We start from the raw sequence: 22505 nt of genomic DNA, 5'->3' as shown, positions 1-22505 counted from the left end.
AATGCGAGTACCGTCCAGCATCCTTTGTTTCTTATGTTTCCCATCTGGGAGGACAGGACACCGCAGAAGTTAGAATTTGGTTGTGCGGAGTGCCAGGCATCATTTGGATTATTATATATATATATATATATATATATATATATATACACTTAACATCGGCACTCACCTTTCCTAGTTTTGGGGTGCCCTATGGCTTATCTATATATAAATAGATAGACAGATATATATATATATATATATACAGCTACAATATGCCGGCACTCAGGGTGGATAAGATCAAAAGTAGGTGCCTTCCCAATAAGTTCAATATACAAATCCAGCTGGGGGGGGGGGGGGGGGGGGGGCACTCAGAAAAAATAACAACTCGCTCAAATAGTCATCAGTGAAAAAAGTGTATTATAGCGCCAAGCGCTTTCGGGGAATATCCCCGTCTTCAGGGCATCAATACACAGGGGGGAAGCACAGAAAAAAGATACTCACCCTTCTAATTACCCATTCACTCACCTCAGGCGTCTCCTCCCGCCCGGCGTCGCCGCCTCCATCCACGGAAGTCCCGGGGTGCACACTTACGGGTTGCGCAGACGTCCCAGCCGGAAACGTGTCACTTGCGTTCCAGCCGGAGCTTCCTTGCGGTTCACCCGAACTGCTGCTCCCGTTCAGGCTTCTGAAGAGATACGGCGACCCCTTCTGGTCAGGGGGAGTCAAGCCCTATTGAGAGAATAAAAGTTACATATAAGCATGCATGCAATATATACAGGCATCAAACTGCCTGCATATAACATTACATATTGCCTCATAGACATAAATTGATCACCAATGATACAAAAGATAGAAAAAAGTATAGCACATATAAGAAGAGAGAAGAATACAAAACGAAAACTCTCCTCTGAACTCAGGATCATGCCGAGGGCATATCAGCTGTCTTCATACCTGGCATCAACAATTGGGAGGCTGACTACCTATTAGGCAGGACGTTCGTTAGGGAGAGGGTGTCTTCCCCAGATTTTTCAGAGGCTGGTGAGACATTGAGGGTGTCCTCAGATCAACATGATGGTATCTCAAAACAATCAGTTACCCCCCCATTGTGCTCGGACACAGGATTCAGCAGTGGTAGCAGTAGATGCGCTCACCGCTTCCTGGTGTTACCAGTTCCTCTACCTCTTCCCTCTGTTCCTGATATTGCCTCGGGTTCTGCAACACATCCACATGGAGAAGGTCACGTTTCTGCTGATCACCTTGTATTGGCCTCGCAGATCTCGCATCTCTCCTCATAGAGGAGCCAAGGCCCCTGCCTCTGCTTGATGACTTGCTGTCTCAAGGCCCTTTCATCTATCCGGACTTAAGGCATCTTCATTTGACGACATGGTTATTGAGAAGTCCAACCTGATGAAGACAGACATTTCCTCTGCGGTAATCCCTAAAATTATGAGTTCTAGTAAATAGGTACCGTCCGCCCATACAACAGTCTTATGTCTCCTGGTGCGAGAGTCATAAGGTTTCTTCGACTGCCTTCAAGATGGCACATGTTCTCCTTTTCTTGCAAGGAGGTCTTTTCTTTGGCCCTACGCCTTGGATTGTTGAAGGCGCAGGATTCTTCTTTCAATCTTCTATTAAAAGAAGCTGGCCTTATTGCCTCAAGTCCATACTTTCTGTTTTGGATTCAATCTCCTTTCCGAGCCCCCACGGCTCTGTGGGATTTGGATCTGGTTCTCTTCTTCCTCCAATCCTCGTTAGAACCAATGTAGTCAGTGGAGATTAAATATCGTACATGAAAGATCTTGTCTTGTTACTCACTTTGGCTTCAACGTGTCTTTGACTTAAGTGCGCTGTCCTACCATCCTCCTTTCTTGATATTTCATGAGGATCGGGCTAAGCTATGTGCCAGTTTCTTTCTTTCTAAAAGTTGTTGGCCTTCCATATCAATCAGATAATTGTGATTCCGGCTTTTCGTGACGAGGATCCCGACTCCAAGTATCTAGATGTGGTTCGTACGATTTCGCATCTATGTTGACAAAACTGCTTCTTTCCGCATGTCAGGCGCCTTGTTTGTCCTATAAGATTCAGCAGAACCAAGTTGACCTTTCCATTGGCAGGCTTATGTGGTGGCCTTCCTGGTTCCGCCTTCTTCCATTTCCGCACATTCCACTTGTTCTTTGGGACCTAAGTGGACGGCTGCCTGTGGGGTTTCCATTCAGCACTTGGTCGGGTCGGAAAACTTTTGTTAACCTTCTGTTTGTTTGAAGCTTCCTGCCTTGGTTCATTTCATTTATGTGTATTGGAACTCCCTTTTCGATTTGTGGGGTTTTATCTCTCTAGTGTTCTTTCTCACTGTGTTTCGGTACTTATCTTATATTTCTTTATGTTGAAATGTGTGCTGTTTCACCTCCTTTTCGGAAGTACTGTATGTTTTCTTGCAGCTACCTTCATGCACAATTGGTTAATACTGCCTAGGAGAGGAAGTAGAATGGGAGGAGTTGGCCTCCAGTTGATTAAAATGGAAAGTTAATCCAGTTGATTAAAATGGAAAGTTCCCATGCTCCTTGTAGTGGCCTTTTATTCCTCACTGTAGAACTCCAGTGTCTCCTCACACAGTGTAAGTAAGTTTTATTTATATAGCGCACTTTCTCCAACAGGACTCAAGGCGCTTTACAGACATTAAAAATAACAATGCACATACTGCAATACAAAGGGTTATCAGTACAAGGAACAGGCAACAATGGTAGTACAGATGTACATCACACATACAGATATGCACAAGACGCATTCTATTAAGGTACACGGACATGTGGAACATATTTACCGAGCTGTTCAGTACCCAGGCAGCCATTCAGCGGCGCCACATGGTGATTGCACAGCCAGCACCGTACATATAGAACACAAAAGAACAGTACAGGGTACACAGAACTAGTCATAACACAATTAAAGCACAGGTCTTAAGGGCCCTACATACGCAGAGATGTGTGCCAGAGATACATAACGGGAGATTCAGCACAAGAGATTTCACTCTTGTGGCTCATTTCAGACAATGAGCCACATACAGAGAGATTTATGTCAGAGATTCAAATTGGGAGATTCAGCACGGGAGATTTCAAATCTGTCACAGAAAGTGAAACACTGCACTTCATCACAAAAATGTTATTATTACTGAACATTACTTATTACTCTTTAATAAGTATTCTTTCACCTCCCCCTAATATTGCCCCCCCCCCCCAAAAAAAAAGTTAATCATTGGTGGCTAGTGGTTCCCCCTGCACCGACCGACCCCCCCATATGCAAACTTTTAAACATTGGTGGTACAGTGGGAACGGACATAAAAAAAAATACTTACCAAGTCCGGGGTCCAGCGTCTCGTCCTGTCATACAGACAATCATTTTGTAAAATAAAAAAATGGCATGGGGTCCCCCCCCAGGCATGACCAGCCCCGGGCTTTTTGAGTGGTCCTGGTTCCCAAAATCCAGAGGACAAAGTGCGTGGGGTCCCCCGGATTTTGGGGACCAGCACCAGGCTCTTGAGCTGGCCCTGGTTTCCAAAATACGGGGGACGAAATGAATAGGGGTCCCCCGTACTTTGGAGACCAGCACCAGGCTCCACTAGCAGGGGGTGTAATGGCATAGCCAGGGGACACGCTTGATGGTGTCCCGTGGCCAAAGCATTACCCACCCTAACTAGTCAGCCCAGGCCGGGAGTTTTTGGGGAGGTGGGGACCCCCCAAATAAGGGGGTCCCCCCTCTCCAGGGCACCCCAGGCCTGGGCTGCAGCCCGGGGCTATCCCCTGCACCCCTGGGCGGTGGGTGCAGGGTTGATAGCTTGTTTAACAGTAATATTGTCTTTTACAGTAGGACTACAGGTCCCAGCAAGCCTGCCCCACATGCTGGTACTTGGGAGAACCACAGGTACCAGCATGTGGGGCATTAAAGGCCCGCCGGTACCTATAGCCCCCCTGTAAAGGAAATATTAAAATATAACACACAAACACTGGTTTTAAAATATTTTATTACCGTATTTTCCGGCGTATAAGACGACTTTTTACCCCAGAAAAATTTGCCTCCAAGTGGGGGGGTCGTCTTATACGCCGGGTACACTTCAGTTGGGATCAGGCCAGGCTGTGCAGGGTTAATGGAGGGGAGCTGCAGCAGCATTCCTGAGTGACAGGAAGAAGAGGAAGCCACAGGATTGGCTGGCGCTGGGAGGAAGGAGCGTGCACCGTGCAGGGAACTCACGTGTAGCCAGAGAGAGGGTGCCGCACTAGTGCTGTGATGACCGTTTCCCACACCGACGCAGCACAGCCACTGAAAAGGGAGACCACACAGTGTAGCCGAGGCCAGAGCAGACGGAGGTGCCGGGGACAGCAGCACCAGGGACCCGCCACCCGCCGCAGCACACGTGGAGACCGGAGTCATGGCACTCAGGGGGAGAGGCTCCCCACAGGTACAGCTCCCACCCACTCGACCACGCACCACAGCAGAGGGGGATCAGGGACAGGCACTCCAGTTAACAGCAGCAGATTATGCCGGTAGTCGGGGAACCCCTCCAGCCTAACCCTCTGCCTCCAGTTCTAGCACCCCTGCCTGAGGGACACTAGGTCCTCCGGACGCCCCCTGTGATTGACAGCCCAGCAGTATTCCCTCCAGGATACACAGACTGGTTACTTGCTATATCCCATCCAGTATCGCACGGTACGTTTTATTTGGTGTGTGGAAGAGGGGGTAGTCTTATGGGGCGAGTATATAACAAACTCTACATTTTGAGTGGAAATGTTGGGGGGGTCGTCTTATATGCCCAGTCGTCTTATACGCCGGCAAATACGGTAATCTGATTCTTTTTTCACCCAGGGGAGCTCAGACCCCCAGGGCTTCTGCGGCATCTTCACCTGGGGGCGGCAGCCGCCTAAGCTCTTTTGCATGGCTGCCGCCTCCCAGGGCTTCTGCCTCTTCATCTGTGTTCTTCACCTGGGGGCGGCGGCCTTTTAAGCTCTTTTGCATTGGCCGCGCCTCCCAGGACTTCAGGAGCTCTTCTCTCCTTCTCCGCCATCGAACTGACTGCCCCTACCCCGTCTCGAGCTGGCTAATATAGCCAGCTCTAGGGGGCGGGGCAATGACGCGGCGAGCCGTGATTGGCTGGCCGCGGCCATTTTGAATTTTTTTTTAAACATTTCCGCCGCACTGCCGCCCCGCTGCCGCCGAGAGGAGAGGTGAGGTGGGGGTGGCGATGGGTGCTACTGCTGGTGGGGGAGGGGGGTCAGGGGAGGCGGCGGCGGGTTCTGCGGCGTGGGGTGCGGCGGGTCTGCGGCATCCGCAGTCGCTCGGCCCTGCTCATCTGCCCGCAGCCACACATGCGGGAGATGAGCAGGAGCTTTCTGAGCGACTGCTCTGAATTGTACAGCCCGTCCGTTCTGAATCTTGGACAGATTCAGAACGGCGGGTGCGCGCATGTAAATCGCTGTGTGGGCTATATACACAGCGATTTACATGCATCTTCAGGCATTTTCTGAGCGATTTGTTAGAATCGCTCAGAAAATGCCTGAATATCGTGCTGTATGTGGGGGCCATTAGTACACAATACAGCAGAGATATAAGGAAGTGAATGAGAAGAGATGCAGGTATAGATTGTAGATGAGTAAGAGAGCAGTAGTTGAAATACAAGAAGAGTGCTGTGAGAACAGGAGAGAGGAGGGCCCTGCTCTAAGGAGCTTACAATCTAGAGGGAGGGGGATACAGACAGGTAACATGAGGTGCAGGTAAGGAGACCTGAGGAAAAAAGTGCATGTTTTGCAGGTCTCCTCACAGAATCAAGTGAAATAATTAGCTCCACCTGTAGATTTTGTGTTTGTAAGTAATGTGTTTGTAAGTAATTCGTGCACCTGTGGGGTGTCCAGGAAAACCTGAATTGTGTGGGATCCTGAGGGCCGAGTTTGAGAACCACTGTTCTAGTGGAATCAGAGTAAAGGCTCATACACACTGGGCGACTTTGAGCTGAAAGTCAGGTTTGAGCGGCTTTCAGCTCAAAGCTGCCCAGTGTGTATGGCCCGGCGATAAGTGGTGAGCGCTGCTGCGTGCTCCCGCAACATCGCCGGGAAAGGTCGTTCATCTGCTGGTTATACCAGCAGATGAGTGGCTTTCAGGACGGCTTTGCATAGTGCTCGACTATGCAACGCTATCCCCCCCCCCTCCCATTGGCGCCGAGCAGGGAGGAAAGCGGCTTTCCCCGCAGCAATGACCGCGATCATCGCTGTCCATAGTCACCCAGTGTGTATGGACCTTAAAGGATTTAATGCAAGTACAAAATCCTGTTTTTCTCTACCGTCCAATGGGATACTGGGTTATAATATGGGGATAGAGATCCTCCCCAGGAGAGACAGGCACATTAAAGCTTTCAGTGGGGGTGCACTGGCTCCTCCCCTCTATCTCCCTCCACTAGTCAGTTTAGAAAAATGTGCCTCAGGAGAGGCAGTGCTTTCTGGATGCTCCAGACTTTTTCTTCAAATTTTATTAAGTTTATTATTTTGAGGCGCTGCTTTGACCAGGCAGCTTTCCTACTTCGAGGGTGTCAGGGGTAGGGTCAGTCCCCGACCTCTTAAGGTGCAGAGCTGACCCTGCTGCAGGATAATCTGTCCTGAGTGGGGCCTGTCACCACACAGCATTGCGCTGTAGCGAGCAGGCCCCCCAGCTGCCGCGCACCCCCTGACTGGTCCGTAGACGTCTGTGGTGAGTACATGTTGGGGGTCCCACAAGGGGACACCCCAAACCGTTCCGTGCGGCAAGATGGCGGCAGTAGCGGCAGCCCTCTCGCAGGGACCGCGCGACCCCCCCTCATCACACTGGCATAGGGTGATGCCGCTGGACCACCAGGGATGCCCAGGGCATTTTTAAGCATTTTATGTGAAAAGCGCTTCTTATGCCAGTTTAAATATACTGGAAGCGCCAGCTCCGTGTAAAGGGGGCGGGGCTTTGCTCAGAGCGGGACCAGGCTCTGCTGGGCACGCTCTGTCTCTGCTTCCTGCTTCTTCACGCATCCAGAGGTTGCCATTATAGCTCCTCAGCGGCGTGGTGGATTTGATCCTTTGTAGCAGCGGCAGAGACAGCAAGTTATAACAGCGCAGCAGCGTTGCTTGGCTGTGTTAATTACACTGTCTATGACATATCACTGTGTGTTTTGTGCGTAACCAGCTCACTCAAATCCGTGAGATAAGGTTTATGGTGTACTGGTCTCATATTGCTCTGTCTACCCCACTGGCTAGTTAACCACTTGTACACACACCATAGTCTCTAATACAGAGGTGTATTACACTTATACTGTGTAGAGTTACAGTACATCAGGTGTGGGTGTTGTGTGTGCGCTGCTGGGGGTGTCCTGTTGTTTCATCATGGTGAAAAAGTTAACATGCATGGTGTGCAGCACAAACTTTATTTCAGCTTCACAGTCACAGGTTACCTGTGAGCCGTGTATGCTGCCACAGCCCAGTGGTGTAACCACTCAGGTCAATGGGGTGCCCCCACAACTTGTGGATGGGTCACAGGCTGATAGTCAAGAGCCTTCCTGGGCCAGCAGCATAAAAATGCTGATGGACTCTTTTGCTTCCCAGCTTTCTGCAAATACACAGCAGACGCAGAGGGTGCAAAGTGAATTAGTCATGTTGTCTGCCAGGGTTGATATTCTCATCCCTCCCCCTGCTCAGCCTCCAAAGCGGCCTGCTACTGCAATGGCCCCTGACTCTGATGATGATGATGACATCATCCTTGAAGTGGGAGATGGGGAAAATGAACAGGATACTGTTCAGGAGCAGTCTTTAGTTCATGGTTCTGAGGCTTTAATTAAGGCCATTAGGGAAGTGTTAGAGCTTCCTATGGAGGAACCCTCTGAGGGAGATTCCTTTTTCATGACCCAGAGAAAACAGCCGGTGTATTTCCCAGAACAGGCTGAATTCGAAAGTGCTTTTAAAGGTGCTTGGCAGAACCCTGAAAAGAGGTTCCAGCTTTCAAAGAGGTTCACAAATGCGTATCCCTTTGATTCTGTTGGTAGGAAGAAGTGGGAGGAACCGCCAACGGTGGATTCCTCTGTTTCCCACCTTTCAAAGAAGGTGCTGTTACCAGTTCCTGGGGTGTCTACCCTCAAGGATGGTGCAGATAGGAGACTTGAAGCAACACTTAAGTCTATGTTCACGGCCAGTGGGGCTTCACAACGCCCGGTATTGGCCAGTTGCTGGATGGCTAAGGCCATTTATACTTGGTCCACGCAGATCCAAGAGGGTTTGCTGGGGGATATGACCGTGGCTCAGATAGGTGAAAACCTGCGTCACATTCAGGACACGACACGACACGGGTGCTTTGTGAGGCACAGAAGGAATTGGGCGCTATAAATGCGCGGAATTCTGCAATGGCCGTGTCAGCTAGGCGGGCTCTGTGGTTGCGCCAGTGGGTGGCTGATGTGGATTCCAAGAAGAGTGTGGAAAACATACCTTTCACAGGGGAGAGGCTCTTTGGTAGTGAGCTGGACGACTGGATTTCTAAGGCTACTGCAGGGAAATCCACGTTCCTCACATCAGCTCCCACTCCGGCAAAACGCCCTTTCACTGGTCCCTCCCAGCAGTCCTTTCGTGGGTCCAAGTTCCGCCCTAAGGCCAGAGGCGCCTCTAATGCTAGCAGAGGCACTAGAGGGAAATTCAGGAAGCCAAACCCCTCAGGTCATCAGGACTGTTCCACCGCCCCTGCCGCTTCCAAGCCGGCAGCATAACGGGGTGCACCCACCACGAGACTGTCTCGAGGTGGGGGCCCGGCTGTTACACTTCAGCAAGGTGTGGGACGCCTCGTGCCTAGATTCCTGGGCCAGGAGTCTTATTTCGCTAGGTTACAGGCTGGAGTTCGCCAGTCGCCCTACTCGACGATACTTCAAGTCGGCCCTCCCAGCGTCAGTGGAGGATCAGTTGCTCCTTCAGGGAGCAATTCACAAGCTCCTCCTGTCCAAAGTAATCCTACCTGTACCAAGACAGGAGCAAGGCCAGGGTTACTATTCAAACCTGTTCCTTGTCCCCAAACCGGACGGTTCAGTAAGGCCCATTTTGATTCTGAAGTCGCTGAACCCCTTCCTGCAGGTGTTCAAATTCAAAATGGAGTCGCTCAGGTCGGTGATTGCCTCCCTGGAAAAAGGAGAATTTCTGGCCTCTGTAGACGTCAAGGACGCCTATTTACACGTCCCAATTTGGCCTCCCCATCAAGTCTTTCTAAGATTTGCGGTGGGAAACAGCCATTTCCAGTTTCAGGCGCTACCCTTCGGGCTGTCAACTGCCCCGCGCGTCTTTACCAAGCTCATGGCAGAAATTATGGTCTTTCTCAGGCTCCAGCGGGTATATGTCATACTCTACCTGGACGATCTGCTGATCAAGGCAGGATCGAAGGAGGCCCTGAGAAGTGCGTTAAACCTGACTATGCAGGTGTTGAGAGACCACGGGTGGATTTTAAACATACCAAAATCCTCGTTGCTCCCGAGCCAGAGAATGGTGTTCCTGGGTATGACTCTGGACACGATGGAGCTAAAGGTGTTCCTGCCGGCCGTAAAGGCGTCAGCTTTACAGTAATTGGTAAGAGAGGTCCTATCAAACCCTTGGGTCTCGGTGCACCTCTGCCTGATGCTCTTGGGCAAGATGGTTGCTTCATTCGAAGCCATCCAGTATGCCAGGTTCCACTCCAGGACTTTTCAGCTGGATATCCTCACGAAATGGTCAGGATCCCCCCACCAAATGCACAGGAGGATTTTCCTGTCTGCGCAGACCAAACTCTCCCTGCAGTGGTGGCTAGATTCGCCAATTCTATTGGCGGGTCGCTGCTTCCAGATACAGGACTGGCTTCTGATTACCACAGATGCCAGTCTCAGAGGCTGGGGAGCCGTGATACAGGGAGTCCGCTTGCAGGGCCGTTGGTCTCCGATGGAATCCATGCTGCATATAAACAACCTCAAACTGAAGGCTGTTCACTATGCCTTATTACAGGCGGAGCCTATGCTGCAGGGCAGGGCGGTACAAGTTCAGTCGGACAATGCAACTACAGTTGCCTACATCAACCGCCAAGAAGGGACAAGGAGCATGCCCTGTATGAGGGAAACAACCAGGATATTCTCCTGGGCGGAACGCCATGTAAAAGCCGTGTCGGCCATCTTTATACCAGGAGTCGACAACTGTGAGGCGGATTTCCTCAGTCGTCACGATCTCCACCCCGTGGAGTGGGGACTTCACCCTCAGGTGTTCCAGGACCTGGTAGATCTTTGGGGGCTCCCTCAGATCGACCTTATGGCCTCACGGTTGAACCACAAGCTGGACAGGTACTGTGCTCGGACCAGGGATCCAGGGGCAACAGCAGTAGATGCCCTGACTTGGACGTGGGATTTTCAGCTGGTGTACCTGTTCCCACCGCTCCCGTTGCTGGCACGTGTGCTAAAGAGGATTCAACACCAGAGAGTAGAAGCCATTCTAGTGGCTCCAGACTGGCCTCGAAGGGCCTGGTATGGGGACATTTAGGGACCGTTTGTCTTTCAGGACTTATCGCGGCTGCGTTTAACGGCCTGGAGGTTGAGCGGCAGATATTAGGCCTCAAGGGACTACATCCCTCTGTAATTACAACCATGACGCGTGCCAGGAAACCAGTCACGGCTTCTCACTACCATGTGATATGGAAGAAGTACATAGCCTGGTGTGAGAAAAATGCTTTGCCACCAGCAGTATTTCGTCTTAACAATCTGTTAAGATTCCTTCAAGCCGGTTTGGACTTGGGCCTCCGGTTGGGGTCCTTAAAGGTACAGATCTCGGCTCTGTCAGTATTTTTTCAGAAGAAACTGGCGCTGTTGCCAGAGGTCCACACCTTCCTGCAAGGGGTGCTGAGGATTCAGCCTCCCTTTGTACCACCCACCGTGCCTTGGGACTTGGATGTGGTCCTCACCTTCCTTAAGTCCTCTTGGTTTGTTCCTTTGGAACAATCGGAGTTGAAACGTCTTACTTGGAAGACTGTTGTCCTGCTGGCCTTAGCCTCAGCCAGGCGGGTGTCTGAGCTTGGGGCATTGTCTTGTAAAAGCCCTTACCTGGTATTCCAGGAAGATCGGGCAGAGCTCAGGACCAGGCCACAGTTTCTGCCAAAGGTTGTGTCCGCATTCCATCTGAACCAACCTATTGTGGTTCCTTCCAGCGCTGTACATCCTGATATACTGTACCTCTCTCTTTGGATGTGGTACATACCCTCAAGGCGTATGTTAAACGTACGGCTAGAATCCGGAAGTCGGATAGTTTGTTTGTATTGTATGATGCGCAAAAGAAGGGCTCTCCTGCATCTACAAGGACCATAGCCCGGTGGATTCGATGCACGATACAACAGTCCTATGCATCGGCTGGGTTGTCCCTTCCTCCAGCGTTGAAGGCCCATTCCACAAGATCTGTTGGGACTTCTTGGGCGGCTGCCCGAGGGGTTTCGGCTCTGCAGCTGTGCAGGGCCGCAACTTGGTCAAGGAGTAACACGTTTGTCAAGTTTTACAGATTTGACACTCTGGCCAGGGAGGATTCCCAGTTCGGACAAGCGGTTCTACAGCAGACTCCGCACGTTCCCGCCCGTTCTGGTAGCTTTGGGACCTCCCCATAGTATAACCCAGTATCCCATTGGACGGTAGAGAAAATAGGATTTTGGGTACCTACCGGTAAATCCTTTTCTCATAGTCCATATGGGATACTGGGAGCCCGCCTCTGTGCGGCTTTCTGCTGTAACGACACTGTTACTAACACGGTTCGGGCTTGTTGCCTTATTGTCATATATTGACCTTCTTCAAGGATTATGGTGAACTCAGAAGTTGTTATGATTCACCTCTTTGTTATTTTATGTTTATTATTTTGGTTTGGGTGTGCTGTGAGAATCTCACCACGTTATTGTTCACATACCTCCTCACATAGCTCTCCTTCGGCACAGTTTTTCATTAACTGACTAGTGGAGGAAGATAGAGGGGAGGAGCCAGTGCACCCACACTGAAAGCTTTAATGTGCCTGTCTCTCCTGCGGAGGATCTCTATCCCCATAGTATAACCCAGTATCCCATATGGACTACGAGAAAAGGATTTACCTTTTAATACTTTTTTTTCTAATATTTTTTTTTATGGTTAACGTTAATTCAATATTGACAAAACTACATAAATGAAGGTCAATTTATAAGTAATACAAATGAACACTATTTAATTTGGTTTCATTTTTTATCCCTTTAAAAAATAGTTAATCCTGGAATGCCTGTTGATTATACGATGGAAGAATCTGGGAATTTATGGGAATCCCCAATCGATCTTTCCATGAATAAAAGGTATGATTGTTTATTTTGTCTCATCAATGGAATTTTTGTAATGCTTGTCTCTTTGTTTTTTTTTATTTTTAACCTGCTAGCATAAATTCATTCTGGTATCCGGACAATAGGTTGACACTTTGGGGGAAATTTACTAAAGGAAATTTGTAAAACATAGGTGTATTTGTATCCAGAAATACACTTATTTTTGACATTTACTATCCCGAAAATACGGCAATTCGTATTTGTATTGATAGCACATCAATACGACTATGAATTGCTGCATTTTCGGGATAGTAAATGTCAAAAATAAGTGTATTTCTGGATACAAATACACCTATTTTTTTTTACAAATTTCCTTTAGTAAATTTCCCCCTTTATGGTCACAATGTCAACATGGGTTATTTAATGGAATTTTTATTTACTTTTTCATAGTTTACATCCACATGGACCCTTATTGGGAACTTTAAAGTGTGCCGAGCACAAAAAGGCACCTGTCCCAAAGCATGGCAAGCAAATGGTACACTTTTTTGGGGATCCACGTGCTCAGGCTCTGACATTTACACAAAAAAAGGAAAACTCCTCTTAACATTTTGCGTGTCAACTTGTTTCTCTTACATTCTTATGGGATACAGGGAATAACGATGGGGAAAAGAGGATATCAGAAGGAGACAGGCACATATAAAACTTTATACTGGGTCTACTGGCTCCTCCCCTCTGCTCCCCTCCCTCTAGTTTTAGAAATGTGCCTCAGGAGAAGCACGCATAAGGAAGAGCTCCAGAGAGTTTTGTCTTCTGTTTAATTTCTTTATTATTTTGGGACTGCTGTTTGGACTTAACAGCAGTCCTGCGTCGTGGGAGACTAGGGGAAGGGTTCAGCTGCAGGCCACTTCATGGTACCGAGCTGTCCCTGCCACAGGACCACTGTCCTGCGTGGGTGATTACCGCGGGCATTGCGCTGCAGCACGCACACCCCTGGCATGCCGCACACACCTAGTCCAGTCTGAAGACGTCGTGTGGTGAGTATTACCCCAGGGTCCCCCGCCGTGGGGTCCCCGGGTAACGGTGCGGCAAGATGGCGGCGGCGGTATCGGCGGTGCCCTGCACAGGGACCGCGCAACCCCCTGCCTACATTGGGACAGGGTACTGCCTCCTGTATTGTCCAGGGCAGTTTACCAAAGGGTTTGGACATTCCTCAATGTCAGTCTAAAATGCAGGTAAGCTCCGGCGCCATTACGCTGGGCGGAGCTTACCCAGAGTGGGACCATAGCTCTGTGAGGGCGCCAAAACCTGCTTCCTGCTTCTTCCCTGGCTGCTGGAAATGCCATTGTACTGCTCCAGACACTCCTCAGCGGTGTGGAACAGAGGGAATCTGCTTGCAGAGACAGCTTCAGGTTTTCAGCGCTTGTGTACTTGTACACTTGCCTGCATACACTGTAAAGTACTGTTAGATTACTGGACTGTTTACCAGCTCTTAAAATTGGAGAGCTAAGGTTGTTTGGTGTATTGGTCCCCTCCATTACCCTCTGTACACCACCCCACTAGATTGTTAAGCTATAAACAACTCAGATAGTACTACACATAGTAATTATCTGTCTAAATCACACTGCATAACTGTGTTTGCTCTGTGTGTGAGGGGAGACTGTTTGTTTGTCACAATGGCGAGGAAACTTACATGTATGGTGTGCAGTGATAAGTTTGTATAGAAAAAAGCAAAATGTGGAGTGCTACAAAGGTTTGAATCAATATGGTAGGATAAATTCAACAATCTATTTATTGCTAAAATGAGTGGAGAATATCCACATAAACAGGTATATATCTGTGTACACAGTTACAATTCAAATTTTTAAAAAGGTTACATACAATGACATTGAAATAATAAAATGGGTGTATACTTATAGGCTGGATATAGGAATGTCCTTTTTTGGAGGTGGTTGATATTATTGTATGGTCTGTAGTTGGTTGTAGGTGGGGTCCATAAACCTTGCTGGATAAGAGACGCTGGAGGATAGGTATTTGCCCACTGGGATCGTGGGTGTCCTCGACGAGATGCGCCCCTTTACATGTAGAGAAGTGTTCAAAGATATGCTTCCAATGTTTTTGAGGGCTGTGACACACTTCCAGCAGTCCTTTCGGACAAGTAAATTCCGCCCAAAAGCCAGGGGTGGCTCAAATGCTGCCAGAGGCTCCCGAGGTAAATTCAGGAAGCCTTCTGCTTCGGACACCACAGAGCGGCCATCCGGGGCAGCTGCTGGTAAACCCGCAGCATGACAGTGGGGCTCCAACAATAGCTCCGGCCGAGGTGGGAGCCAGACTGGCGTTCTTCGGCCATGTTTGGGAAGCCTTGTGCCTCAATTCTTGGGTACAGGCTCTTATTACGCAAGGCTACAAGCTGGAGTTTGCAGTACAGCCACCTCAGAGGTTTTTCAAATCAGGCCTTCCAGTGTCCCCAGGGGACCAAATGGTTTTGCAGCAAGCAATTCAAAAACTGGTACAGGCCAAGGTAATAACCCCGGTCCCTCCCCTGGAGAGGGGGCAGGGTTATTACTCATTAATTTATTTGTAGTCCCAAAACTGGACGGGTCAGTACGCCCGATACTGAACCTAAAATCCGTGAACCCATTCTTGACTGTAACCAAGTTCAAGATGGAGTCCTTGCGGGCCGTTATAGCGGCACTGGAGGAAGGGGAGTTCTTGGCGTCCTTGGATGTGAAGGACGCCTACCTTCACATCCCAATCTGGGGCCCTCATCAAAAATATCTGAGGTTTGCGCTGTTGAACAATCACTATCAGTTCCGCGCACTGCCGTTCGGCCTGTCCTCTGCCCCGCGCATATTCACCAAGGTGATGGCGGAGATGATGGTGGTTCTCAGTAAACAAGGGATTTGTGTTATACCATACTTGGACGACCTGCTGGTAAAGTCGCGGTCACCAGAGGAATTGCAGGCAGCCTTACAAATTACCTAATAATCAGTCCTTTCAGGGCAAATGGACCCTATGGGAAACACGCCTCCACATCAACAATTTGGAGTTACGTGCTGTGTATTATGCACTTCTGAAGGCGGCCCCTCTCCTCAGCAGACAGGCGGTCTGCATCCAATCAGACAATGCCACTACTGTGGCATTTCTGAACAGGCAGGGCGGGACCAAGAGCAGGCCCTGCATGCGGGAAGCAACAAAGATCCTGTCCTGGGCAGAGAGTCACTGTCAGGCTCTATCTGCCATATTCATACCCGGGGTGGACAACTGGGAAGCCGACTTCCTCAGTCGCCATGAGCTCCATCCCGGGGAATGGAGTCTACACCACCAGGTGTTCAGTGCTCTGGTGGCTCGGTGGGGGACCCCACTAGTAGACTTGATGGCATCAAGACACAATTGGAAAGTATCCAGGTACTTCTCCAGGGCGAGAGACCCTCAGGCAGAAGGAGTGGACGCCCTCTCCATACCGTGGACGTTCAACAGCCTGATTTATGTCTTCCCACTGATTCCCCTAGTGGCTCGGGTGTTAAGGAAGATAAGAAGAGACGGAGCCGAGGTAATTCTTGTGGCTCCGGACTGGCCACGAAGAGCGTGGTACCCAGATCTACTAAGTCTTCAAAGGGACTCATGGCGCCTACCTCTGCAAAGAGACCTGCTCATGCAAGGCCCGTGCGTCTTCCAGGCCTTGGAACAGCTTCGTTTGATGGCCTGGAAGTTGAGCGGCAGATCCTGACACAAATGGGATTTCACACATCAGTCATCAAAACTATGACAAGTGCAGGGAAACCAGTAACGGCTGCACATTACCACCATATCTGGAAGAGATATGTGGGATGGTGTGAACAGGAAAAGTTTACTCCATCAGAGTTTAAACTTGAAAGATTTCTCAGATTTCTTCAATCTGGTTTGGATCTGGGCCTACGTTTAGGCTCCTTGAAGGTGCAGGTATCTGCATTATCTGTCTTTTTTTCAAAAGAAGCTGGCTAATATACCTGAAGTGCAGACATTTCTGCAATGAGTATTGCATATACAGCCTCCTTTTGTGGCCCCTACTCCACCATGGGACTTGGATGTCGTTCTGACGTTCCTAAAATCCTCCTGGTTTGAGCCATTGGAGGAAATTGAGTTAAAATATCTGACATGGAAGACGGTGGTCTTACTAGCCCTAGCTTCGGCTAGGCGGGTCTCTGAGCTAGGGGCGTTAACATGCAAGAGCCCATATTTGATCTTCTATGAAGACAGGGCAGAATTACGCACAAACCCGCGTTTTCTTCGCAAAGTAGTGTCTGCGTTCCATGAGAACCAGCCAATTGTGGTTCCTGCTAGTGGGCCTCATTCTGAGGTGCCGACATCTTTGGATGTGGTAAGGATTCTCCGTGTATACATCAGGAGAACAGCAAGAATTTGCAAGACTGATGGACTTTTTGTCCTTTATGATGCCCAAAAGATTGGGCGTCCTGCTTCTAAGCAGTCTATTGCACGCTGGATCTGTGCAACCATTAAACAGGCTTATGTGGTAGCGAAGCTTCCTATGCCTGCTGGGGTGAAAGCCCACTCAACTCGTTCAGTGGGGACTTCCTGGGCGGCTGCCCGAGGAGTGTCGGCCTTACAATTGTGTAGAGCCGCTACATGGTCAGGCCAACACACTTTTGTCAAGTTTTACAAATTTGATGCTTTGGCCTCTGAAGATACTCAGTTTGGGCAAGCGGTGCTGTGGCAGTCTCCGCACAATCCCGCCCGTTCTGATGTCTTTGGTATATCCCCATCGTTATGAACGACCCTGTATCCTACCGGTAAATCCTTTTCTCGGAGTTCTTATGGGATACAGAGCTCCCGCCTCTGTGCGGAGTTCTGCCTTACTCACTATGGTGAGAGGTGGACCAATACTGGGTCCTCCTGCTACCTTTTGTTCCTTGCGGGCATAAGGGTGTAGGTTACCAAGGTAACCTTACTGTTTACATCGTGTACCTCAACTGTTCACGAGTGTATGTTGTCAATTAGGTGATTTTTCTTATTAAGTGGTTCCAGTTGGAACACAGTTACAAAGGTTGTCATGGTTGACATGTTCTAAGGCCCTGAGATTTCCCATGTTCTGTGGTCGCTACAGTGGTCTATGTATGTTGAAAGTATGTTGGGTGTGCTGGATGAATCTCACCACGTTAAATATTACACATATTCCTCTCATATTGGCCCTTATTCTAATCGGCTCGGTACGGCCCGCGTGCGGCCGTACCGCCGATGTTTTCTCTCTGCACATGCGCAGAGGTCACTCTGCGCATGTGCAGGGGAATTCTCCGTGTTAAAAATTTAGACGCCGCAAAGGGGGCGTATAGGGGCGTGAGGGGCTTCATCCCCTCATTTCCCTATGTGTACGCCCCGCGTTTCATGGGCGTTCCCATGCAAACGCGGGGCGTACGCATGGTAATGAGGGCATGACGCCACTCATGGGGGCGGAAAGCTGACGTCGCCGGATGTCAGCTTTCAGCCCCCATACAAGCTACCACACGGACGATTGTCCGTGTGGTCTCAGCTTGCGGGAGCTGCCGCGGCGTGCGGTCCTGCCTTCGATGGTCGTCGACCATCGAATGCAGGGGGCAGCTCCCAGCATGGTGGAGGCGTACGCCTCCACCATTTTCGTGCGGTTCGCCAGCCGTCCGTGTACGGACGGCCGTGGCGAACCGTATGGTGGGCGGGGATTCGTCTGGTGCGGTCGGAGCCGCATATGCGGCTCGACCGCACCAACCAGAATAAGGGCCACATTGTTCTTCTCCTTCGGCACAGTTTCTATTAACTGACTAGAGGGAGGGGAGCAGAGGGGAGGAGCCAGTACACCAAGTATAAAGTTTTATATGTGCCTGTCTCATTCGGATATCCTCTTTTCCCCATCGTTATGAACGACTTCCCTGTATCCCATAAGAACTCAGAGAAAAGGATTTACCGGTAGGTATTAAAATCCTATTTTTTCTGTCTACCTTTTCCTTGTTTCAGCTTTTGTCTTTGTTTACCTAGACACTGTTGACGCTTTATGCTGTAACCATAAATTCTCTTTAGGGTTTATGATTTCCTAGGCTTTTTAAGATTGGCTTTGTAACTAGGCTACGCAGCCAGGATGCAAGTGCTTCACTTTGCAAATCACTCACACTTCAGCAATGCAAACACAACACTTCTCTTTCAATGGTCCTGGTGACACAGCTCAACATTGGGATGTAGGAGCCAGGCACCTATCCTAAAGCTTTTGGAGGGTAGGCTCCTACCTTCTGCATCCCAGACTCGTCAGTTCGTGTTAGGTGCCCACTGGAGTGGGTGCTATTCTAAAGGGCTGCTGGAACAGCCGAAGGATTAGAGTTAGTTAGGAGTTTTTTATTTTATTAACTTTTACACTAGCTAGGTAGGCACAGTGTGAGGATTCTTACTGAATCCTCACACTGACAGCGCAGCAGGAGCTGACAGAAGCGTGTCCTGTCAGCTCACTGTGCACGGGGGAGACACTGTCTGGTCTCCCTGTGCAGCGCTTACAGCTTCTATTAAGAAGCTGCCTGGGCTCCGTAGCGCTCTGAAACCGGCTTCACGCTAGGTGGGGATCATGGGGGACAGGCGCTCCGTGATGGCGGCGGCCATTTTCTGCGGAGCTTACACACTGAGCTCCTATATGAGAGGACAGCAGTGTGTTACAGGCATGTTCCAAGTGGTCCCCAGCAGAGGGGGAGACACTGGAACTTGGAGATCCTGCAGTGGGAGCGGCTGTCTGGGGGCGGTTGGCGCCAAAAGCCACGGACCCCGCAGCAGCAGGGACTTGGTCTCTTCCCTCACTTGTTTTGGCGCCATTCGGAATGCTTGCAGCGGAGCTGAGCTGGCTGACAGATCCTGGCAGAGTGATTGAATTTCCTGGGCATCGTTTTCCCCACTGTGAACGCTTCAGACAGATAAGTGACTGAGTACATTGGCTCTCTATAAAACGCCTGTACATTTTGCACTGTGACTGTGTTAATTTTGCATCATGTCTGAGCAACAGTCTGTGGCTTTGGGGAAGCCCTTAATGCATTGAGCGCCTGCAGTGTTTGTACACTGAATTTTGTCCCTGAGCAGATGGCCAAGGGGGGCTTGTGTATTACTTGCGCTGCTGTGAGACCCATGGGGAGTGAACCCCAGAGAGTAGAGCAATCGGAACCTGCGTGGGCCAGTGCCCTGGGCAGGTCTGTTAATGCCTTAGTGCAATTGCTGGACAGGCAGAGTGATGTGTTGGTAGCTTCCCTGAGACCTATGTCATCATCTCAGCAGTCCTCTGGCTCCTTGCCTCTGACCCAGGCAGATCCTGGCTTCTTACAGGTCATGCAGGATACTGCTAAGGGGATCAGCAGGTTTAATGATTTGTTAGACAAATTTGATGGTGATACTGTGGGGACCCCTAAAAGGTCTTATTCAGTGCCATTGCTTGTTGCTGAAGAGGAGGGAGAGTACACAGACATCCCCTGGGATCAGGGTGATGACTCTGAGGATTCCTTTGCCTCAGGGGTGGAGGATTTGATTACTGCTGTTAAACAGACTTTGAACTTGTCTGTGGAGGATGAAACTCCTGCAAAAGGTGTTTTTAAAAGGCAGCGTATGGAAACTGTTACCTTTCCTGCGGATGAAGGTTTACAGGATTTATTGGAAGGGGCTTGGAAAACGCCCGATAAAAGGCTGCAGATGCCTAAGAGATTTTTAAGTCTATACCCCATGCCTGAGGCTCATGCAGACCTCTGGGAAAAAGTTCCGGTGGTAGATGCTTCTGTGGGATGGCTTTCTAAAGCCACGGTGCTACCTGTCCAGGGGGGGGGGCAGCCTTTAAGGACCCCGTAGACAAGAAGCTGGAAGGTAACATCAAGGCAATATTTGAGAGGGTAGGCTACACTTTACGCCCTCTTATAGCAACAGCCTGGGTTTCTAAGGCCATGATTGTGTGGGCCAATGACCTGTGTACAATTTTACAAGCTGATCCATGTGTGTTGCTGCTTGCTGAGAAGCTTAAAGCAGCTGCGGAGTATGTGCTTGAGGCTGAGGAGGAAGCTCTCAAAATGGCTTCCAGAGTTTCCACAGTGTCCGTCAATGCCAGGAGAGTGCTTTGGCTTAAAGCCTTTGATGCGGATAATGGTTTGTGATAGGAGACTTGCTTTTGCAATTCCAGGTGTTGCCCTTTGATCTGGCCACAGCACCAAGGGTATTCACTAAAATAATGTCAGTAATGGCGGCGGCCCTCCGACTGAGGGGAATCACTGTGATTCCGTATTTGGACGACCTGCTGTTCAAAGCAGAGTCGGCGGAAAAGTTGCAGAGTCACTTGGCAGAAGCCATCAGGTTTTTGCAGGCTCACCGTTGGCTTTTAAATTTACAAAAGTCTCAGTTGGTGCCGTCACAGAGACTCCATTTCCTGGGAGTTGTCCTGGATACCCATCTACATGGGGTATTCCTACCAGAGACAAAGGCCAGGGACCTGGCCTCCTTGGTGCGGGAGATCCTGGCGTCTCAGAGCCCATCGGTTTGTTGGGGAAAATGGTGGCGACTTTCGAGACGCTAAAGTTCGCCAGGTTCCACTCTCGAGTGTTCCAGTGGAACATCCTGACATCTTGGTCAGGGAATACTCAGACCATGAAGTCAGAGCACATAGTGTTGTCTAAAGAGACACGGTCTTCCCTGCATTGGTGGATGGAGGTGGATTCCCTTCAGTGGGGTCGGTCTCTGCAGTCCTGGGACTGGCTGGTAGTCACTACCGACGCCAGTCTCAGGGGCTGGGGGGCAGTGGTTTTGGACCTGCACCTCCAGTGCTTATGGACCTCGGAGGAGTCTGCCTTGCCTTTCAATATCCTGGAACTGCGGGCTGTGTGGAAAGTGATATCTCTGGCAGGAGAAAGATTGCAGGGTCTTCCTTTAAGGATTCAGACCGACAACGCCACGGCTTTGGCGTACCTGAATCATCAGGGAGACACACGCAGCAAGCTGGCCATGTGGGAGGTTTCCAGGATCTTCTTGTGGGCGGAACAGAACGTTCCAGCGTTGTCAGCGATATTCATCCCGGGGGTGGAGAATATCGAGGCCGATTTCCTGAGCAGGGAGGAGCTGCTAGAAGGGGAATGGAGCCTGAACCCACAGGTGTTTCATCAGATTACACTGAAGTGTGGCACTCCGGAGGTGGACCTGATGGCATCGATTTTAAATCATCAGGTGCCCAGGTTCTATGCCAGGACAAGAGATCCACTGGCCGAAGCAGTGGATGCAATGACTATTCCCTGGGAGGGGAATCTGCTTTATGCCTTTCCGCCCTTTCCAATGCTGGCGAGAGTATTGAAAAGAATCCAGTCCCAAGGAATTTCAGTGATTCTAGTAGCCCCGGATTGGCCAAGGAGGTCCTGGTACTCGAGGCTTCAGAGATTGTCTGTGGACTCGTGGCGTCTACCTCTGAGGTCAGATCTGTTAAACCAAGGGCCATTCTTACACATGGATTCAGCTCGGCTACATTTGACGGCTTGGCTATTGAAACCGCCATCTTGAAGAACAAGGGTTTCTCGGAGGCTGCGGTTAACACCATGGTAAAAGCTAGGAAGTCAGTGTCTTCAGCAAACTATTATAGGGTCTGGAAGACCTATATTAGGTGGTGTGAAAGGCAGAAGCGGTTTTGACTTTCAAAATTGTTGGAGTTTTTGCAGGATGGTATTTCGTCTGGGTTAAGCCTGCAAGCACTCAAGGTACAGATATCGGCCTTTTCGATTTATTTCCAGAAAAGGATAGCTTTGCTACCGGAGGTGCAAACTTTCATGCAAGGGGTTTCACGATTGAAACCTCCCTACAAGCAACCAGTGGCTCCATGGGATTTATCGCTGGTACTGGAGTGTCTTCAAAAGGCGCTCTTTGAGCTGCTGAGGTCGGCTGACCTTAAGTTCCTTACATGGAAGCTTATATTTTTGTTGGCTGTTGCTTTAGCAAAGAGAGTATCAGAGTTGGGAGTGTTGTCATGCAAGTCTCCTTTTCTTATTTTTCATGATGACAGGGCTGTTCTTCGAACAGTACCCCAATTTTTGCCAAAAGTAGTCTCTGCTTTTCATCTGAATCAGGAGATAGTTCTGCCTGTGTTTCAAACCCCAGAGGGTTCAAGAAAAAGGGACAAATTGAGGAATTTCAATGTTGTGCGCGCCTTGTGCTTTTATGTGGACAGGGTGAAGGGTGTCAGGAAGACTGACACTTTGCCAGTCTTGTAT

The 22505-nt window shown here is 49.7% G+C and overlaps 1 protein-coding gene across 1 annotated transcript in view; it reads left to right on the top strand.

Annotated features, from left to right (window-relative positions):
- The window catches only part of LOC146064789 (uncharacterized), a 382419-nt gene that overhangs the window by 21566 nt on the left and 338348 nt on the right, over positions 1–22505 (top strand). The window contains exon 2 of the mRNA XM_083178664.1: positions 12234–12318. Within this exon, the coding sequence (XP_083034790.1) occupies positions 12245–12318 (74 nt within the window). The 5' untranslated portion in view covers positions 12234–12244. The remainder of the gene's footprint in view (positions 1–12233; positions 12319–22505) is intronic.

Source organism: Crinia signifera, chromosome 1, assembly GCF_055691185.1.
Source record: "Crinia signifera chromosome 1, ASM5569118v1, whole genome shotgun sequence".
In the NCBI taxonomy this organism is placed as follows: Eukaryota; Metazoa; Chordata; class Amphibia; order Anura; family Myobatrachidae; genus Crinia; species Crinia signifera.
Note: the sequence above shows the minus strand (reverse complement) of the source record. Positions and strands in the feature narration are given on the sequence as shown.